This window comes from Xenopus laevis, chromosome 3L (assembly GCF_017654675.1).
Source record: "Xenopus laevis strain J_2021 chromosome 3L, Xenopus_laevis_v10.1, whole genome shotgun sequence".
In the NCBI taxonomy this organism is placed as follows: Eukaryota; Metazoa; Chordata; class Amphibia; order Anura; family Pipidae; genus Xenopus; species Xenopus laevis.
In genome coordinates, this window is record NC_054375.1 from 15773651 (window position 1) to 15789406 (window position 15756).

Below are 15756 nucleotides of genomic sequence, written 5' to 3' on the forward strand. Positions count from 1 at the left end.
AACACATGTAACTGTAATCCCTATAAAGAATAATGTTTGATTAATACACACAAATCTAGCCAGTATTGTCTAAATGTCTTCATTTCTATTGGTTGCTATACTTCTTGGCTGGTATAAATATTCCCCCCTGTTCTCATTTGAACCATACCTCATTTTATGACTCACTGAAGTTACTAGCTCCTGAACCTTTCCTTCCTTGGGAATCACAGGAAGTTTTCCTTGATTTTTTGCTTCATTTGACTTCATTTGAAAATGGAATCTAAGAACCGTCATTCTCTTGCCTGCAAGTTTTGCCTCAGGACACCTTGCTTGTTCACCTGAGGAGAGCCTGCAAGAGAGATGCAGATGCACAAGAAATTGAGCTTCTGATGCAGGAAGCAAAAGGGAAGATGCGATCAATCCTGGAAGGGCTTAGTGTTGTTAAGTATGAAGACCTGGACTATAAGGATTCTGAAATTTTTTGTCCATTTCCTTGAGAAAAATGGCTGCTATGTTAGAGGGAAGCCTGAAAAGCCAGCAAGATATGTATTGCTCATGCCATGGCTGTGTTTAGACACGTATGTCTGTAATATTAATTTTGTTTTTATTTCTTCTTAACAATCAATCTATTGTTGCATTTCAGCTCTCTCATGGAAGAGAGAACCAAGGTGAACCTCAATCGGGCAGCTGACAAAGTGGTGGAAAGTCAGGCACCTTTTAAAGATCTGGACCTGTAAGGATACTTAACATGTGTCCTTATAATCTTCACCGGTCTACATTGTAACTTGCACATTGTTATTCATTGTTTCTGAACTGTTGTTGATTTTTATCAATATTGGCCCTGTCAGGTCACATGAGAAGATAAAATCAAATATGAACAGAACCAAGGTGAACCACAATTGGGCAGCAGATGAAGTAGTGGAGATACAGGCACCTTTTAAAGATCTGGACCTGTAAGTATACTTAACATGTGTCCTTATAATCTTCACCAGTCTACATTGTAACTTGCACATTGTTATTCATTGTTTCTGAACTTGTTTTGATTTTTATTAATATAGCCCTGTCAGGTCACATAAGAAGACAAACCCCAGCCTTGTGAATGCTGAGAAAGTGCAGAAACAACAACCTGTTGAACAGTTCTACCTGTAAGTATACTTCCCATATGTACATCTAATATTTACCTCTACTTCATAATATGCATGCATTTTTTTTGTTTCAATCTTTTCTGAACTTTTGTTGATCTTTATTTTAGCCCCATCGAGTCAGATGAGGAGGACATTGTAGGCCCTGTAAATTAAAAAGAGTTGGAGACACAGGGACCTGTTAAAGAGCTGGACCTGTAAGAATAATAATTGGCACATGTACATCTAATCTACACCTGTCTACATAGTAGTATGTGTTAATTTTTTTGTTGATTTGTATTGATATAGCCCTGTTGAGTCAGATAAGGAGAACAATGCAGGCCCCTTGACTGATGACACTGTTGATGATGATGATGATGATGATGATGATGAAAATCAAGAGATGGAGTCAGACAGTCTAGTTGGAAAGCTGTATCAGTAAGTTAACTTTACACAAGCATATTTAAGCTTCACACGTCCATGCTGTAATAAGTGTACATATTTTCAATCATTTCTAAATGTGTTTTTCTTTAGGCTAGGAGCAAGACAGATTGACATCTCATTCTGTTTAAGAGAAAAATTATGGCAGCCGGGATGTACAAAAAACACTCTTTTGAATGTGATCTTCTTGTTAGTTTTCGAACATTTCTTCAGCAAGAATTACGAGTTAGAAGATGGTCACAAGAGGTAAAATTTACACCTGTCTATGTAGCGCTTGCTGTTTTTTTTTTTTTTTTTGCTGTTCCCATTCCCTCATAATGATTTTTCCCCCATGTCTAATTTTAGGTGGGAAATGTGGCCAGGTTTTTATATTTTGTGGACCCCTCCAAAACCTCCTCAGAGTTCCTGGACAATACACAGAAGACACTGGATTTTTTTAACACTCTGCTGGATTTGGGGAACAGTAATGCCACTCAGTTCTCCTACCTCAAGTACATCAAGAGGTTTGTTCGATCCCAAATGAATACATTGTCTGCATCACATCAATCATCCTCAAGATGACTATGAATCTACAGGGAAGGCTGAGCCAAGGAATTTCAGCTGACATTGTGGGGAAAAAGTAAGTATGCTTTAGTACCTGTGCATTTATTTTGGATTTTTGTGTGTTTGCGTTTGGTGTGTAACCTTTACTATCCCTATTTACAGGTCTGACTATATGACATCTGGAAAAAAGGACCCAGTGGAGTGTCAAAGGATTCTCGCAGTGGCAAGGCCAACATTTGAGCAGCTGATAAAGAAGGCCAAGATGGGTGGAACACTTTTGGATAAAGAAAAGTATATTGTCCTCTATTACTTGGAGGCACTGGTTGTCCTAAAGCAACTCCAGCGACCCTGAGTGAATATGACTGTGAGTATCCATTTTGCATTTTTTCTACTGACATGCTTTTTATGTTCTGTTAACATGCTGTTAACTTGCACTGTTTGGCATTTTACTGATCCTTGTGTCTTATTTGCATATAGGTTGAAGAATGGTGCAACAGGACAATGTCTGACTGCAAAAGACGTATGGCCATTGCTGTAAAGAAACATAAGACTTGTACACAGCAAGTCACCTCTGTACTTCTAGAAGAAGAAGAACAGGTATATGTCTGAAGTGAACATTTGCAATTTGTGTCTGTTGCATAGCATTTTTTTCAACTGGACTTTCTTTTGTGTCATTTCAGTGGTTTGATGTTTTCTATAAAAAAGATACGGCCATCCTTTATCAGGAGTGGGACAAGCCCGAAGACATTTTTCATCTCATCAATGGGGGAACTAATTCCCAGTGTGACCAATGACATTGCTAGACTTCATCAGAAGTAAGTATAAATGTTGTAATGCAAATAGTTCTTCTCAAAAACTATAACCATCAGGTGAATACTGGTACAGGCTTATAAACTAGCCAAGTTTAGCACTTGTTCAACGTCTACATTTCTGAACATATATTTTTTTTCAAGAGGCTAAAAGAACAATGGAGACATTCAATGCCTCCCACTTTAAAACTGATGCAGAGAGGAACACGTTTGCCAAGATTCTTCACCATTCAAATGTGACTTCCGAAAGGGTGTACCATGAGAATTGAAAATATGGTAGAAGCGGCAGAAATCATGAAGAGGGCATTGTATGGGCCCCAGGCTTTGACATCAAGGTAAGTTGATAGAGCATTTACATGTTTTTTCTGTATGCAATTTTGTTTTAAATAACAATAAATTATGATTTATACTAACCACCGGTTTCATTCTCATTATCCATTTAACAGGTTTAAACAGGTGCCACAGCAGCCACTGCAAAAGGAAAGGACAGTAGTCTCTTGTGACTTGAGGGAGGATGCTTTTGAGCGATTCAAAAAAGCCCATCCAGTCACCATCGATGCTGATCCTCCTTGCCTAAAGGAAGCGTTAGCCTTTTCCCATGAGTACGGCCAAAACAAGATGAGGGTTGATTATGTTGCTGGTAAGTCTTCCAAAATTGTTGAATGTGCAATCATTGAATGTATATGTTTGTAAATATCTAATAATTCTTTCTCTTACACCCATCCATTCTAGGACTTCTCAAATATGAGAAACCAGACGAAGACAGAGTAAGAAGATGTATCGCAGGCCATGTATAGAAGACCAACTTACCTTGTATAAGGGTATAAGGGTTATTCTGGAAACCTGTAAGCCACGTTGATAGCAAACCAGGTTTCTAAACACGTTCCAAGTGGAATGAGCTGGATAAAAGTTTGAAAGTTTGAAAAGATTGGTGGAATATATTGGCATCTGCAGATTTCCTCATGACAGATGTAGATGAGACATCAGCACCTGAAACCATCAAGAGAGTTGGAAGAGATTGTTTGTCTAATGAATATGTTAGATGGGAAAAACCTTGCCCTGATTTGGATTCTGCAGCATTCTTAATGACTGGTAGCCAAATAGTAATATTTGGCTGGGTGTTTTTGTTGGGGGGTTGTTTGTTTGGACCAGGAAATGTTTTTTTGCGCTTTAAGAGTTTTAATAAATGCTCCTTTATTTATATCTCTTGTGCATTCTCATCAATAGGAACTCCAATGGCATCTAGCTGCTTTTCAGAGGGTGCAAGCAGTTTGTCCTAGCTTCCCTTACTGCGCTTCAGTGGGCCCTAGCAATTCCAGGGCCCAGAGGACAGCCTTGGATGGGCCAGTAACTCTCACTGGTCTGACATTTATGCCAGGCTGAAGGGGGGTCTTAAACCATTTTCTGTCACTGCTGCAAAGGACCCCAGCATGTCCACTGTGTTTCAGTGAGCCCTAGCATTTGGTACCATTGTCAGATAAGGTTGTTATAAAGTATGCAGGTATGTAGCCTAATTCCCTGGACTTGTCTGGAGTCAGGTGGTTAAGCACAATGGGAACTGGCTTCAAAGATATAGATGAAGGATATCGGCACACGAGGCAACTAGCATTGCAGGGAACAACCTGCTCGTTTATTATACTGTGATGCAATGTTTCGGGGACACTCCCCTTTGTCAAGCATGTGGAAACCATGGTGAATGACATACAAATAGAGTGAACAATTAATAAATCAGCATATATAATTAACAGTGTTATAAAAGGGCCATTGCCTTAAAACATTTTCTAAAAAAATATATATAACACAACCTGTTATTACACATCCAAAAAAAAACCTTTAGTGTCCAAAGAGTTGAACCTCTTATTTAATGTCCTTGATGTTAAAAAACCATATATAGTCCAGATTTTTTGTCATCAAAAAAATTGTGTAAAAGTGAAAAAATCCTTCAAGTGTCAGAAAAATTGCCTGGAATAAAAACATCTTTTTGTAAAAAAGTTATAAATAGGACAATCCAACTAGCAACAATTTATACCAAGTTACCAACTATATACATTCTTACATTTCTAAAAGAAGAGAAGCTGCAACAGAAAAGATACACAGTAACATACTGCCCCTATAATTAAGGGAAAGGGACAAGGGAAATATTTTACCTGTCCCTGGGTAGATATCAGGCTGATTTCTCATCTGTTAAAAAGATAGAAAAGCAAAAAAGGATATTAGACAGTGTACCAATTCACAAATAACAAGACAGATTGTATTCCTCATTAAGCCCCTTAGGATTTTTTGTTTGTAGTAACCAAATCCAAAAACACTCCCTCTGGAGTAACCAGCTTTTTAGGTCTTGACCCTGGCATGTTTCCACTTTTTCCAATATTTGCCAATGTAATTGGGCCACCCGGTGCCCTTGTGTATACAAATGCCTGGCTAATAAAGTTTCTTTTTTGCTTTTGTCCTTGCCCAATAAAGGTCATCGACATGGCGCATATATGCCTGTATTAAATTCGAAAACTGCTCATTAGATAAAATAAAAGTTTTTTCAAACCAATCCATGAAGATGTTCGCATACGCAGGTGCCATTTGGCACCCATGGCACAGCCCTGCAACTGCATTTGTTCCAGTTACCACCATTATTTTCATACAGAAGGGATACGAATATTGGCGATCTTATTAAACCTAAACTTCAAATGGGTTCAGGCAACCAAAGGTCCTACTGTGTTTAATTCTAATTGCACTTTTCCTTGCAGGAATTGTGGCCATTACAATGGTATTGTATATTGTATTAAATGCCCATGTGGTTTGGCTTATTTAAAAACAATGTACACATGTTTAAGCAGTTTTATGTGTAACTGAATGCAAACAATATGAAGACAGAGAGCTATACAAGGGGGCATAGCAGGAGGGCAAATTAGAGACCTAAAGAAAGAAGAAAGCTCATATGACTGGAGGACAAGTTAGCCATAGAGAAAAAAGGAAAGGTATTTACAAACATTTAAGTGGACAGATGTATGTGTTACTGAGGGCAAACAGACAAAAGACAAGTGGGAGAGTGGGAGACAAAGAGGCATGGCTAAAAAGGCAAGTTAAAGACAGAGAAAGTAGAAAAGCCACTTGATAGGGGGACAAGTTAGATACTTAGAGGATAAATTGCAAGGTATAAAATGGCAGAGGAGAGATATGACTTACGCTTCCTCCTGTTGGTCTGTTTCTGGCCGTCTTTTGGTTTGTGGCCAGGATGTCTGGGGTTCCTCAGTTCTTTAAGAACAATGTACAAATATTTAAGCAGGCTGTTTAATGTTCCTGTGTGTACACAATCATAGTGCAGACAGAAAAAAAAGTCAAAGGGGCATGACCATGACTAGAGGGCAAAATAGAGAGCATGGGAGAAGAAAAGTCACAAAGCAAGGAGGAGGATAGAAATAGGATGGATCAAAAAAAAAACATGCACGTACAAAGGACGAGACAGAGAAACAAAACATAAAAAAATAAACTTACTCTCCCTCCTGTTGGTGTCTTTCTGAATGGCTTCTGGTGGTGCGTGGTTCTTCAGCTCTTTTTTAAAAAGATAAAAGACATCTGAGCTGCCTTGTCTCACTGAGAATGTATGCAAAAAGAAAAAACAAAACAAAAACAAAACAAATAGAAGGAAGAGAAGCCAAGAGCGAGGAAGCAGAATAACAGGTAAAATTGAAATGGCAGAGAGAAGAGAACACTTACACTGATTCCATTCTGCATGTCTCCGCTAGTCTTCTTCTACTTGAATGGGAGGTGTACGGCTCATCACTACTACAAAAAGTTTCCTTCTCCTACAGACCTCACTACCTCTTGAAGGGTCCAGACTCCCTTTCTTCCCCACCTTGACCCACTCACCAAGGGTAGTCTTCACACTCCTTTCCACTCTCCTAATTCTCTCCTTGCTTGACAAACCACCAGTCACTGGAAAGGAGCCAGTCTTACCTACAACCTTTTTCTTTATCCTATTTGTGTCAGGCTGAGAGGATCCTGATCTCAAAGGACCCTGAGACCCTCTTTTCCACTGAGGAGTAGGCCTCCCTCTCTGACATCCTCCTCCTCTTCCTCTTTGAGGCACCCCGATAGGGTCCCGGCCTGAAAAAGAAGAAAATAGGGGAGAAAGAAGGGGTACAGGGGAGACAAAAGCCGGCCCTAGATCTTCCTCATCTGCCTCTGAGCCTGACTCCTTAGACAACTGTGTTTCTTCAACAACCTCAACTACCCCTGCTGATAGAACAACTTCTTCCACTTGAGCTTCATCCCCTTGAGCACGAAACTCCTTATCTTGTGCCAAGATGAGGGGCAAGAGCCGTAAGCATGGCCAAGTTCTCTGCACAAATTACAACGTATACTCTTGGGACAAGTCTTAGCCACATGGCCTACATCAAGGCACACTTAAGCACATCACAACTAATGCTTAAATGTTTGGTTGACCCGCATTTCCAGAACTCCAATGGCTGGCCTGGGTAAGAGCAACAGATCAAATCTCTGCCAATGTACGCAGAATTGGGGATATGCTGAGTTACATGTCCTACCACCTTAAGGCGCATTCGCGTCCACCATCCTCCAGTCCACACACCCTTATACCGTATGTATTTTTCAAGATCTTCTACCACTTTCCCATATCTACTTAGCCAAACCTTAAGGTCTGAGGGAGGGATCGACTCATTTTCTAAGATTATGTTGACCTTAACCACCGAGGGGCTAGACACTATCACTGCCTCAAACCCTTTAAAAGAACCGACTAACTCCATTTGCTTAAAAATGAACCAAAATTTATCTAACTCCTGTGGTCTAACAAAACTTATGGAGTAATCTCTAAATACACTGTTATGGACAAAGCCGTTGAGATCTTCGGCTGTAAAACCCATTTCCAGTACATTATCCATAACTACCATTGTATCAGGAGGCAAGCCTTCCCCTACCCACCTAAGCCGTACCGCATTCCTGTGCCTGCCAGGGTCAACTGGGTACACTCTACTTCTTCTCTGGGAACCAATTTGACCCACGCGACCATGATGAACTGTTGCGGAAGTCCCACATTCGCCCCCACATCATGGACTCCCACGATCCACATTCCCTATTACAGCCCCAGCATAGTCTAAATGCTGTACTTTATCTCTAGATACAGAGCCTGCTACCCTTCCGGGCAGAACTTCCACACCATCCACATTCTCTTTAATAGCATTCCCTTCTGCCAAGGCAGCAGCAGCATCTAAGGGGACTCCCCACACACTTTCTTGAGGCGCTTTTATACGGGACACTCTCACATCCACATCGCCCTCTCTACCACCACTGGCACATTCCTCATTCCCAGCAATTTTCAGCTGCGCACCAGCATTACCTCCTGCATTCTCCCCCCCCAAAGGATTCATAGCCACAGGCTGTTCAGACATAACCAAATTTACTCCAGAAACATAATTTACCAATCTCATATGAACTACAGTGTCCTCCAATGGACCACCCCCCTGATGCGTCTGAAATTCAACCTCCATACCCGCAAGCATACCCCCTTCCTACGCACTTGCCTCAGGCAAACATTCTATAACTTTAGGGAGCACATCCCCCCCCTTCCCACTTTCAAAAGACAATATTATTTCTGAATCAGGGGTTACAATATTAGCAACATTAACTACCACTTGATCAGCAGCATGCTCGGTAACATATGTCTTACCCGCCATATCGTTAGATGAAACAACAGTTTTAGACTTAGTGGGCTTAACAATCGGACTCTCAGATCTTCACAGACCCTCCTGCTCCTTAGCCTGCAACTCCTTATACTCCTCCGGACCCATATATGGCCTTCGCGGGCTCCCCTCTCCACATACCCACCTCTCCTTATACTCCGACCGACCCTGCAAAGAAAAAGATTCCTCCGCACCCTGAGCCGCGGCCGCGTCCACCACTGATGACGTCACTTCTGCCTTACTGCCGTTCTACCTCTCTCTGGTTCCGGTCGCGGAGGATGACAAGAATACTGAGCACCCATCATACTCTGACCCGCGACGAGTTTGCTTGACATGCAGGGGGCTGAGACGCACGCTGCATGATGCAATCTTGGAGGCTTCCCTTGCTCCAGACGCTTTGATCTCCTGCATCCCACTCTTTGCAATCACTTCACCATGAACAAACCTCAAACTGCCAGCCAACTTCTGCTGCTTTACTATCTTCTTTTCTTTGCATTTCTCTGCAGGATTAATTGCTTCAACCTCATCCATAGATAAGACCATCCTATCACCTCTAATAGAAGTCGGGGACTCCGCCTCACGGATCTCACGCAGAAGACCAGGACAGACCCGATGGCGTCGCATCCGAGTCTATCTCCTGCCAATCATTAGGCTCTCCCGACTCGCCTGAGGACACAGAAATCCAACATTCATCCGCACCTGTCCTGCTTCTCAACACATTTTCTTTCTCCCTTTTCCTTTTTTCTAGCAGAGAGAAGTGATCTGCATTAATATATCACTCGCGAATAGCCCCGACTCCTTAGCTTAGTACTTCCAAATCTTCCTCTTGTTCTTTTAGGTCGGCCTGGAGGTCAAGGATTTCCTGCTTTTTCCCAAGAATTTCCCGACTATTAAGGCGAGATATCACTTTTTTCTTGCTTTTAATAAAAGCTTTAAGTTTATCGATTTCTTTTCTTTTTTTATCCAACATTGTGATGCCTTTTGCCAGGTTATGAGCAAAACCCTACTCCCCTGGTTTTAAATCAGGAATAAAGACACTCATGGAGTTAATGGAATCCATAGGCCCCTTAGATGGAAAATGGGCCCCTTTGCTAGTTTCAACCAATGCCTCAGATGAAGGCAAATCCTCCTCCAGGCCTCCAGCCAAGGCCCCAGGCATATTTTCTGGGGGCCTCCCCAAGCTCGCACCCCGAGGAGGTACCCCCCCTCCTGGGCTACTCAGGCTCATTCCACCGCTCTGTCAAAAATAGGCCAGAAAGAGCACACTGCAGACACAACCTCAAACCGCGGCTGCTGGCACCAGACTTGCCCTACAATAGATCCTTGTTAAAGGATTTAAAGTGTACTCATTCCAATTACAGGGCTTCAAAAGAGTCCTGTATTGTTATTTTTAGTCACTACCTCCCCTCGTCGGGAGTGGGTAATTTGCGCGCCTGCTGCCTTCCTTGGATGTGGTAGCCGTTTCTCAGGCTCCCTCTCTGGAATCGAACCCTGATTCCCCGTTACCCGTGGTCACCATGGTAGGCACAGAAAGTACCATCGAAAGTTGATAGGGCAGACATCCGAATGTATTGTCGCCATCACGGGGACGTGCGATTGGCCCGAGGCTATCTAGAGTCACCAAAGCCCCGGGGCGCAGGGGCCACCGGATTGGTTTTGGTCTGATAAATGCACGCATCCCTGGGGGTCAGCGCTCGTTGGCATGTATTAGCTCTAGAATTACCACAGTTATCCAAGTAACAGATGGAGCAATCAAAGGAACTATAACTGATTTAATGAGCCATTCACAGGCACACAGGGAATGGTATAGAGTCTTTCAACTCTGCTAACTCAAAAGGAACATGGTGAATATGCACTTAAACATGTCCTCTCTTACAGTGCTCCAATAGGCCCTTCCATCCACTGCTTCTTTTGGTCCTAGTATTTCCCACAAGTTAAGGCCCTAACTAAGTACTTGGCCTCTCTGTGCTGGACATGCCAAGACCTTTACCAAGTGCCCTGTGTAGGCATCTATCTACTGAGAATAAGAAGACATAGGTATTAACATAAATATTTAATAGACACATATACCCATGCTCCAAAAAGTTAAAAATATAATCAAAATTTATTCCATGAAAATTAAACTGTAAACAAATAATTATTTTAGCAACAAATAAATAGTTCAGTTTTAAAATATCACTGTAAAGATGAGTGTTACTTAGGAATGGAACTGTTGTAAAGAGTGTAAAGTCTGTTTAGATACTTGAATGATGTGCCAAAAGTGCAAAGTTCGTGCACATGTACAAAGTTTTAACTTCAGAGGATCTACTCATCAATCCAGGGAAGATCTGCCCCCTCACCAGAGAATGACTTTCTGGTGACTCCGTAATCGAACAGGAGTTCTGTTCCAGCATCAATGTCCTCGTTTGCAGAAAACAATATGTACGGTCTGTCATCATTTGAGAAATATTTGACTGGTGGGTCTGAGGTTTGGCCTTTTACGGGAATGGTTAATTTTCCTCCCGTAAGTTGTCGGTAGGTCACTGTGACAGGAGCAAGGGACATTCTGGGCATAGATACAGAGTCTTTTATTCCCTCTGTCCAAGAAGAAATATAAGTATCCCATTTCATTCTGCTCCATCGACCTCATCAGCCGATCCCCTTCCTTTGCAGAAATGACCGGCCCATGGTAGTCACAAATGTAGTCACCTTTTTTAAAGTCCTGGAGAGTCACAACTTTTTCTCCTTTGACTGGGTCATCCACAACAGCCACTGCTGAGTGTTGATAAGACGTTGTATTCTTCTGTCTGTGGCATCACTTTTCGGCTTTTCACTGGCCTCCCAGTGCAGCAGGATGTCCTCCACAGTTGGGGTTTGTTTAAGCCACCTTTGCTGATTCAGGTAGCTCTGGACTTGGCTGGGGGTTGGCTTTTCATACTTCTAATGTGCTGAAATAAAATTAAAGAAAAAAGTTTAGTACCATTGCAGCAAAAAGACTCTTAGAAAATGACACAAAGACACTTGAATGAATCTTACCAATAATGACATCCATATGGATCTGTTTCTGCTGCCTCCTCCATCTGTTGTAGCAGTATCTCCCGTGTAATTCTGAAAATGCCTGGCATTGTTTCAGTGTTGGGCCATTGGTGTCAGGGCCCACTGGAAATTTGTCCTCTATGTACTTGTATGATAATTCTTTTTCTGATGGCTTGTTTTGGTGTGTTGGATGTTCTCCCTCTCTGAAAAGCAAAATCAAGTTTACGTTATAGAAGAATTATTATTATTATTATTAACATGTATTTCTATAGTGCCAACATATTTTGTAGCGCTGTAACGTAAATGTGATTATACAACTAAATCACATGAATTACATACATAGAACATATGGAGTAACATACATCACAATAAATACTGGCACAGAAGGTGTGGAAGGCTCTGTGCAGAAAGAGCTTTCAATATAAAGGGAAGGGAATGATACACAAGGTGTGGGAGTGGGCAAGATCAGAGTTAAGTGGGTGAGAGATGTGGTACTGTATGTGGTATTGCATTGGGTAGTTAATAGTGAAGATAGGCTTCTCTAAATATGTGCATTTTAAGAGGTTTCTTGAAAGCAGAAAGGTTGGGAGAGATTTGGACAGACCATGGGAGAGAATTCCCGAGGATGGGTGCAGCCCTTGAAAAGTCTTGAATGTGAGCTTGTGTAGAGGTAATGAGAGAAAAGTTGAGTAATAAGAACATCAACTTAACAAGTAAAAGAAGAAAACTGAAAAAAAATCTTCAATCCTCCAATTGTTTTTTGGGGGGGTCCCCATCACCCCAAAACCATGCCTGTCACAAAAGACCTGAAGTGGGCCCCCACACTTGTAGAATTTTGCCCACTTTCCTCCCTGGGTCTAGGGATGTAAAGTTAAAGGGATACTGTCATGGGAAAAAAAAAATTTTTTCAAAATGCATCAGTTAATAGTGCTGCTCCAGCAGAATTCTGCACTGAAATCCCTTTCTCAAAAGAGCAAACAGATTTTTTTATATTCAATTTTGAAATCTGACATGGGGCTAGACATATTGTCAATTTCCCAGCTGCCCCAAGTCATGTGACTTGTGCTCTGATAAACTTCAATCACTCTTTACTACTGTACTGCAAGTTAGAGTGATATCACCCCCCTCCCCAGCAGCCAAACAAAAGAACAATGGGAAGTTAACCAGATAGCAGCTCCCTAACACAAGATAACAGCTGCCTGGTAGATCTAAGAACAGCACTCAATAGTAAAAACCCATGTCCCACTGAGACACATTCAATTACATTGAGAAGGAAAAACAGCAGCCTGCCAGAAAGCATTTCTCTCCTGAAGTGCAGGCACACGTCACATGACTTGGGGCAGCTGGGAAATTGACAAAATGTCTAGCCCCATGTCAGATTTTAAAATGAAATATAAAAAAATCTGTTTGCTCTTTCGAGAAATGGATTTCAGCGCAGAATTCTGCTGGAACAGCACTATTAACTGATTCATTTTGAAAAAAATTTTTTTTCCCATGACAGTATCCCTTTAACATTGAAAATCCCATAGGCAGCCTCTCTGCTTTTAGCCATAGGAATACATTGTCCACTTTCCTCCCTGGGTCTAGGGATGAAAAGTTAACATTGAAAATCCCATAGGGAAGCCTGGTTGATGCAGCATTAGAAACCATTGAAGCCCATTGACATCCTATCCTTAACACTGAAAATCTCATCCCCTCATCAGAAACCTTCCCCCCACCAACCCCCCAGGTGAGCAGTTAGGAGGTGTACAGTCTATAAACTGTTTGACCATTGTGGAAAGCTACAGGTAAACTACAACTACCATGATGCCCACTGTCTTCATTATATCATGAATACTGCTGGCAGATACAGGCCAGCACCTCCAGAAAGCATGATGGGAGTTGTATTCTTTCAGATGGTTAATTGGGATAGAGCTGTGAAGGAATGGGTCTTTCAATTGCTAATGAGCTAAGCACAAGTCATTGTTCAGCTGTTGTCAGCAAGCAAGCCAGCCAGCCAGCCCCCTTCCCCCCCACCCACCCTCCAGGTGAGCAGCTAGGAGGTGTACATTCTGTGGACTGCTAACCACTGTTTATCTTGGTGTGGCAGTACCAGCCACACTGTTGTGACTGACTCAATATACTACCTATATTATGGCATGACAATTGCTAGCAGTAACAGACTGGCACCATGGAAAGTAGAACTCCCAGTGTGACTGGAGCTTGAGGCAGCCTATCTTGCTGCTTGTATAGGCCCTGGACCATATGTAATTTATGTAAATGGACCAATTTAGTAAAAAGGTTACGATCTGCCTGTTTGGTTATTTCCTATACCATAACACCTACAGTTAACAAAACTCACCTTCCCACAGATTTTTCCTTATTGAATGTTGACTTCTGGACCTCCGTCATACTCTTCGAGAATGATTTAATTGGCCCAAAGAGATGGATCCTCTTCCAACAGTTGAAGGTCTGAGGCGACTTATAACTTATAAATTTCTTGACTCCACCTATGTTATGTATGCAACTGACCAAAGCTTCGTTTGGGTTGACAAAATGCAGCCATCTTGATACATTATCAAGCTGAAAGTAGAAGGTTAAAATAAGGTTATTTTTCTGTGAATTCATCTGTCATTTAAAGCTAAAATCAGTAACAACATTTCAGTATTAATCAGAACCTCGTGTTTGGTTCCGGATTTTGCATATTTTTTCTCCAGGTACCCTCTGAATGCCTGGAGCAGTGGAGAATCAGTTGAATGTTTCTTGTGTATTCCTGCCTCCTTCATAATCTTTTTTGATGACATCTTGCTGGCAGATGTGCTATGAGAAAAAAAGAAAGAGGGAGCCATGTAAATGTGGAAGAATGCATGACCCTGACTAACTGCAAGAAAGAAGAACTGTTACAAACAGAGTCCACTAAGCCCTCTTACCTCAGCATAAGAAGTGGGTCCTCTATATCCATATCATCCTCATAATGATCCTCTTCATTCTCTTCACCATCAGGCACTGGGTTATCAATGTGATCCTCTGCTTCAACAGGCTTGTCACAAATCAAACAACCGTTGGACTCAAGAAAATTGATGAAAAAATGTAGTGACTTCTGTGAATCGGCTCCAGCCTTCAGCTGCTCATAATGGATGACGTTGAGGTTCTTCACCAACATCTTCATTTTGGACCTCGATTACTCTACAAGGGCCATGATCTCTGCATCACTTGCTCCTTTCCTGCAGACTTTGCGAAGATGTACAGACAGTTGGTCAGTGGTCTTGAAGCAATATTTGCAGGCCATAGGAATTCTGTTCTTTCTGAAAAAAAAGAGAATGTGATATGAGCAAAGGTGTTCATTGTTGTGCTTGAGAACAATTTAAAACTTGCCAACTGACTAGTCAGATACTGTAGTGACTTACTCGTCAGATGCCATGGCAAAAGTTTTTTCCTTTTCTGTTCTGTCCTAAAGAAATAAAAAACAACTGTTAATTTGCAACACAGGAGAAAACAAGGCAACAGTAAATAGTAGCAACAAGTATCCACAGTCACTGGAAAAGGAAATTATATACAAAACCAAAAGCAAGAAATGGCAGGGAAAGTATAGAAGTCAAAGGTCCCAAATCAGGCTTGCTCCAGCAGCTAGCACAACAAGTGAGTTCTAATTTGAATGTGAGCAAGGTCGTGATTTTATACTCAACTCCATATAATTCTAGCACCTTTGGCATCAAAGGTCTAGCCAATCAGTGGGTGGAGCTATGTCATAAGGTATTAAGTTTGTGAGCCCAACTTTACACAATAGCACTAGGTGTGAAGGAATTCCAAACAACTAACACCTTGGCATCAAAGTACATGATTCAGGTGACAAAATAAACTAGGCCAATTTGCTAAATTCCCTTTATTCCTGACTAAATATCAATCTATACATCTATCACCTATCTCAGATCTTAAAAAGTAAATATATATATATATATATATATATATATATATATATATATATATATATATATATATATATATAGTACCTGCACTCTTTCCTTTGCTTTACTTCGTGGGTGCTAAGATCAAAGTAATGTGTATCCTTCAAAATGGACCAGCACACCAAGTTTTCAAGTGTTCAAATTTCCTTTATTGCCATAACACTCGTGCATCCAATTGCAAGAGAGGTAGGGGTCATATAAATACAAAAAA

The 15756-nt window shown here is 41.4% G+C and overlaps 1 protein-coding gene and 1 pseudogene across 1 annotated transcript; one reads left to right on the top strand and one right to left on the bottom strand.

Annotated features, from left to right (window-relative positions):
- Positions 1–252: 252 nt before the first annotated feature.
- On the top strand, positions 253–3720 carry LOC121401211 (annotated as a pseudogene).
- Positions 3721–10698: 6978 nt separating this feature from the next.
- Positions 10699–15199, bottom strand: LOC108705880. Its single transcript, XM_041585996.1, has 6 exons — positions 14988–15199; positions 14511–14885; positions 14259–14400; positions 13943–14163; positions 11602–11804; positions 10699–11513 (listed from the first exon to the last, which is right to left on the bottom strand). The coding sequence occupies exons 2-6, from the start codon at positions 14747–14749 to the stop codon at positions 11506–11508; spliced, it is 813 nt and encodes a 270-aa protein (XP_041441930.1). The 5' UTR covers positions 14750–14885; positions 14988–15199; the 3' UTR covers positions 10699–11505.
- Positions 15200–15756: the final 557 nt, after the last annotated feature.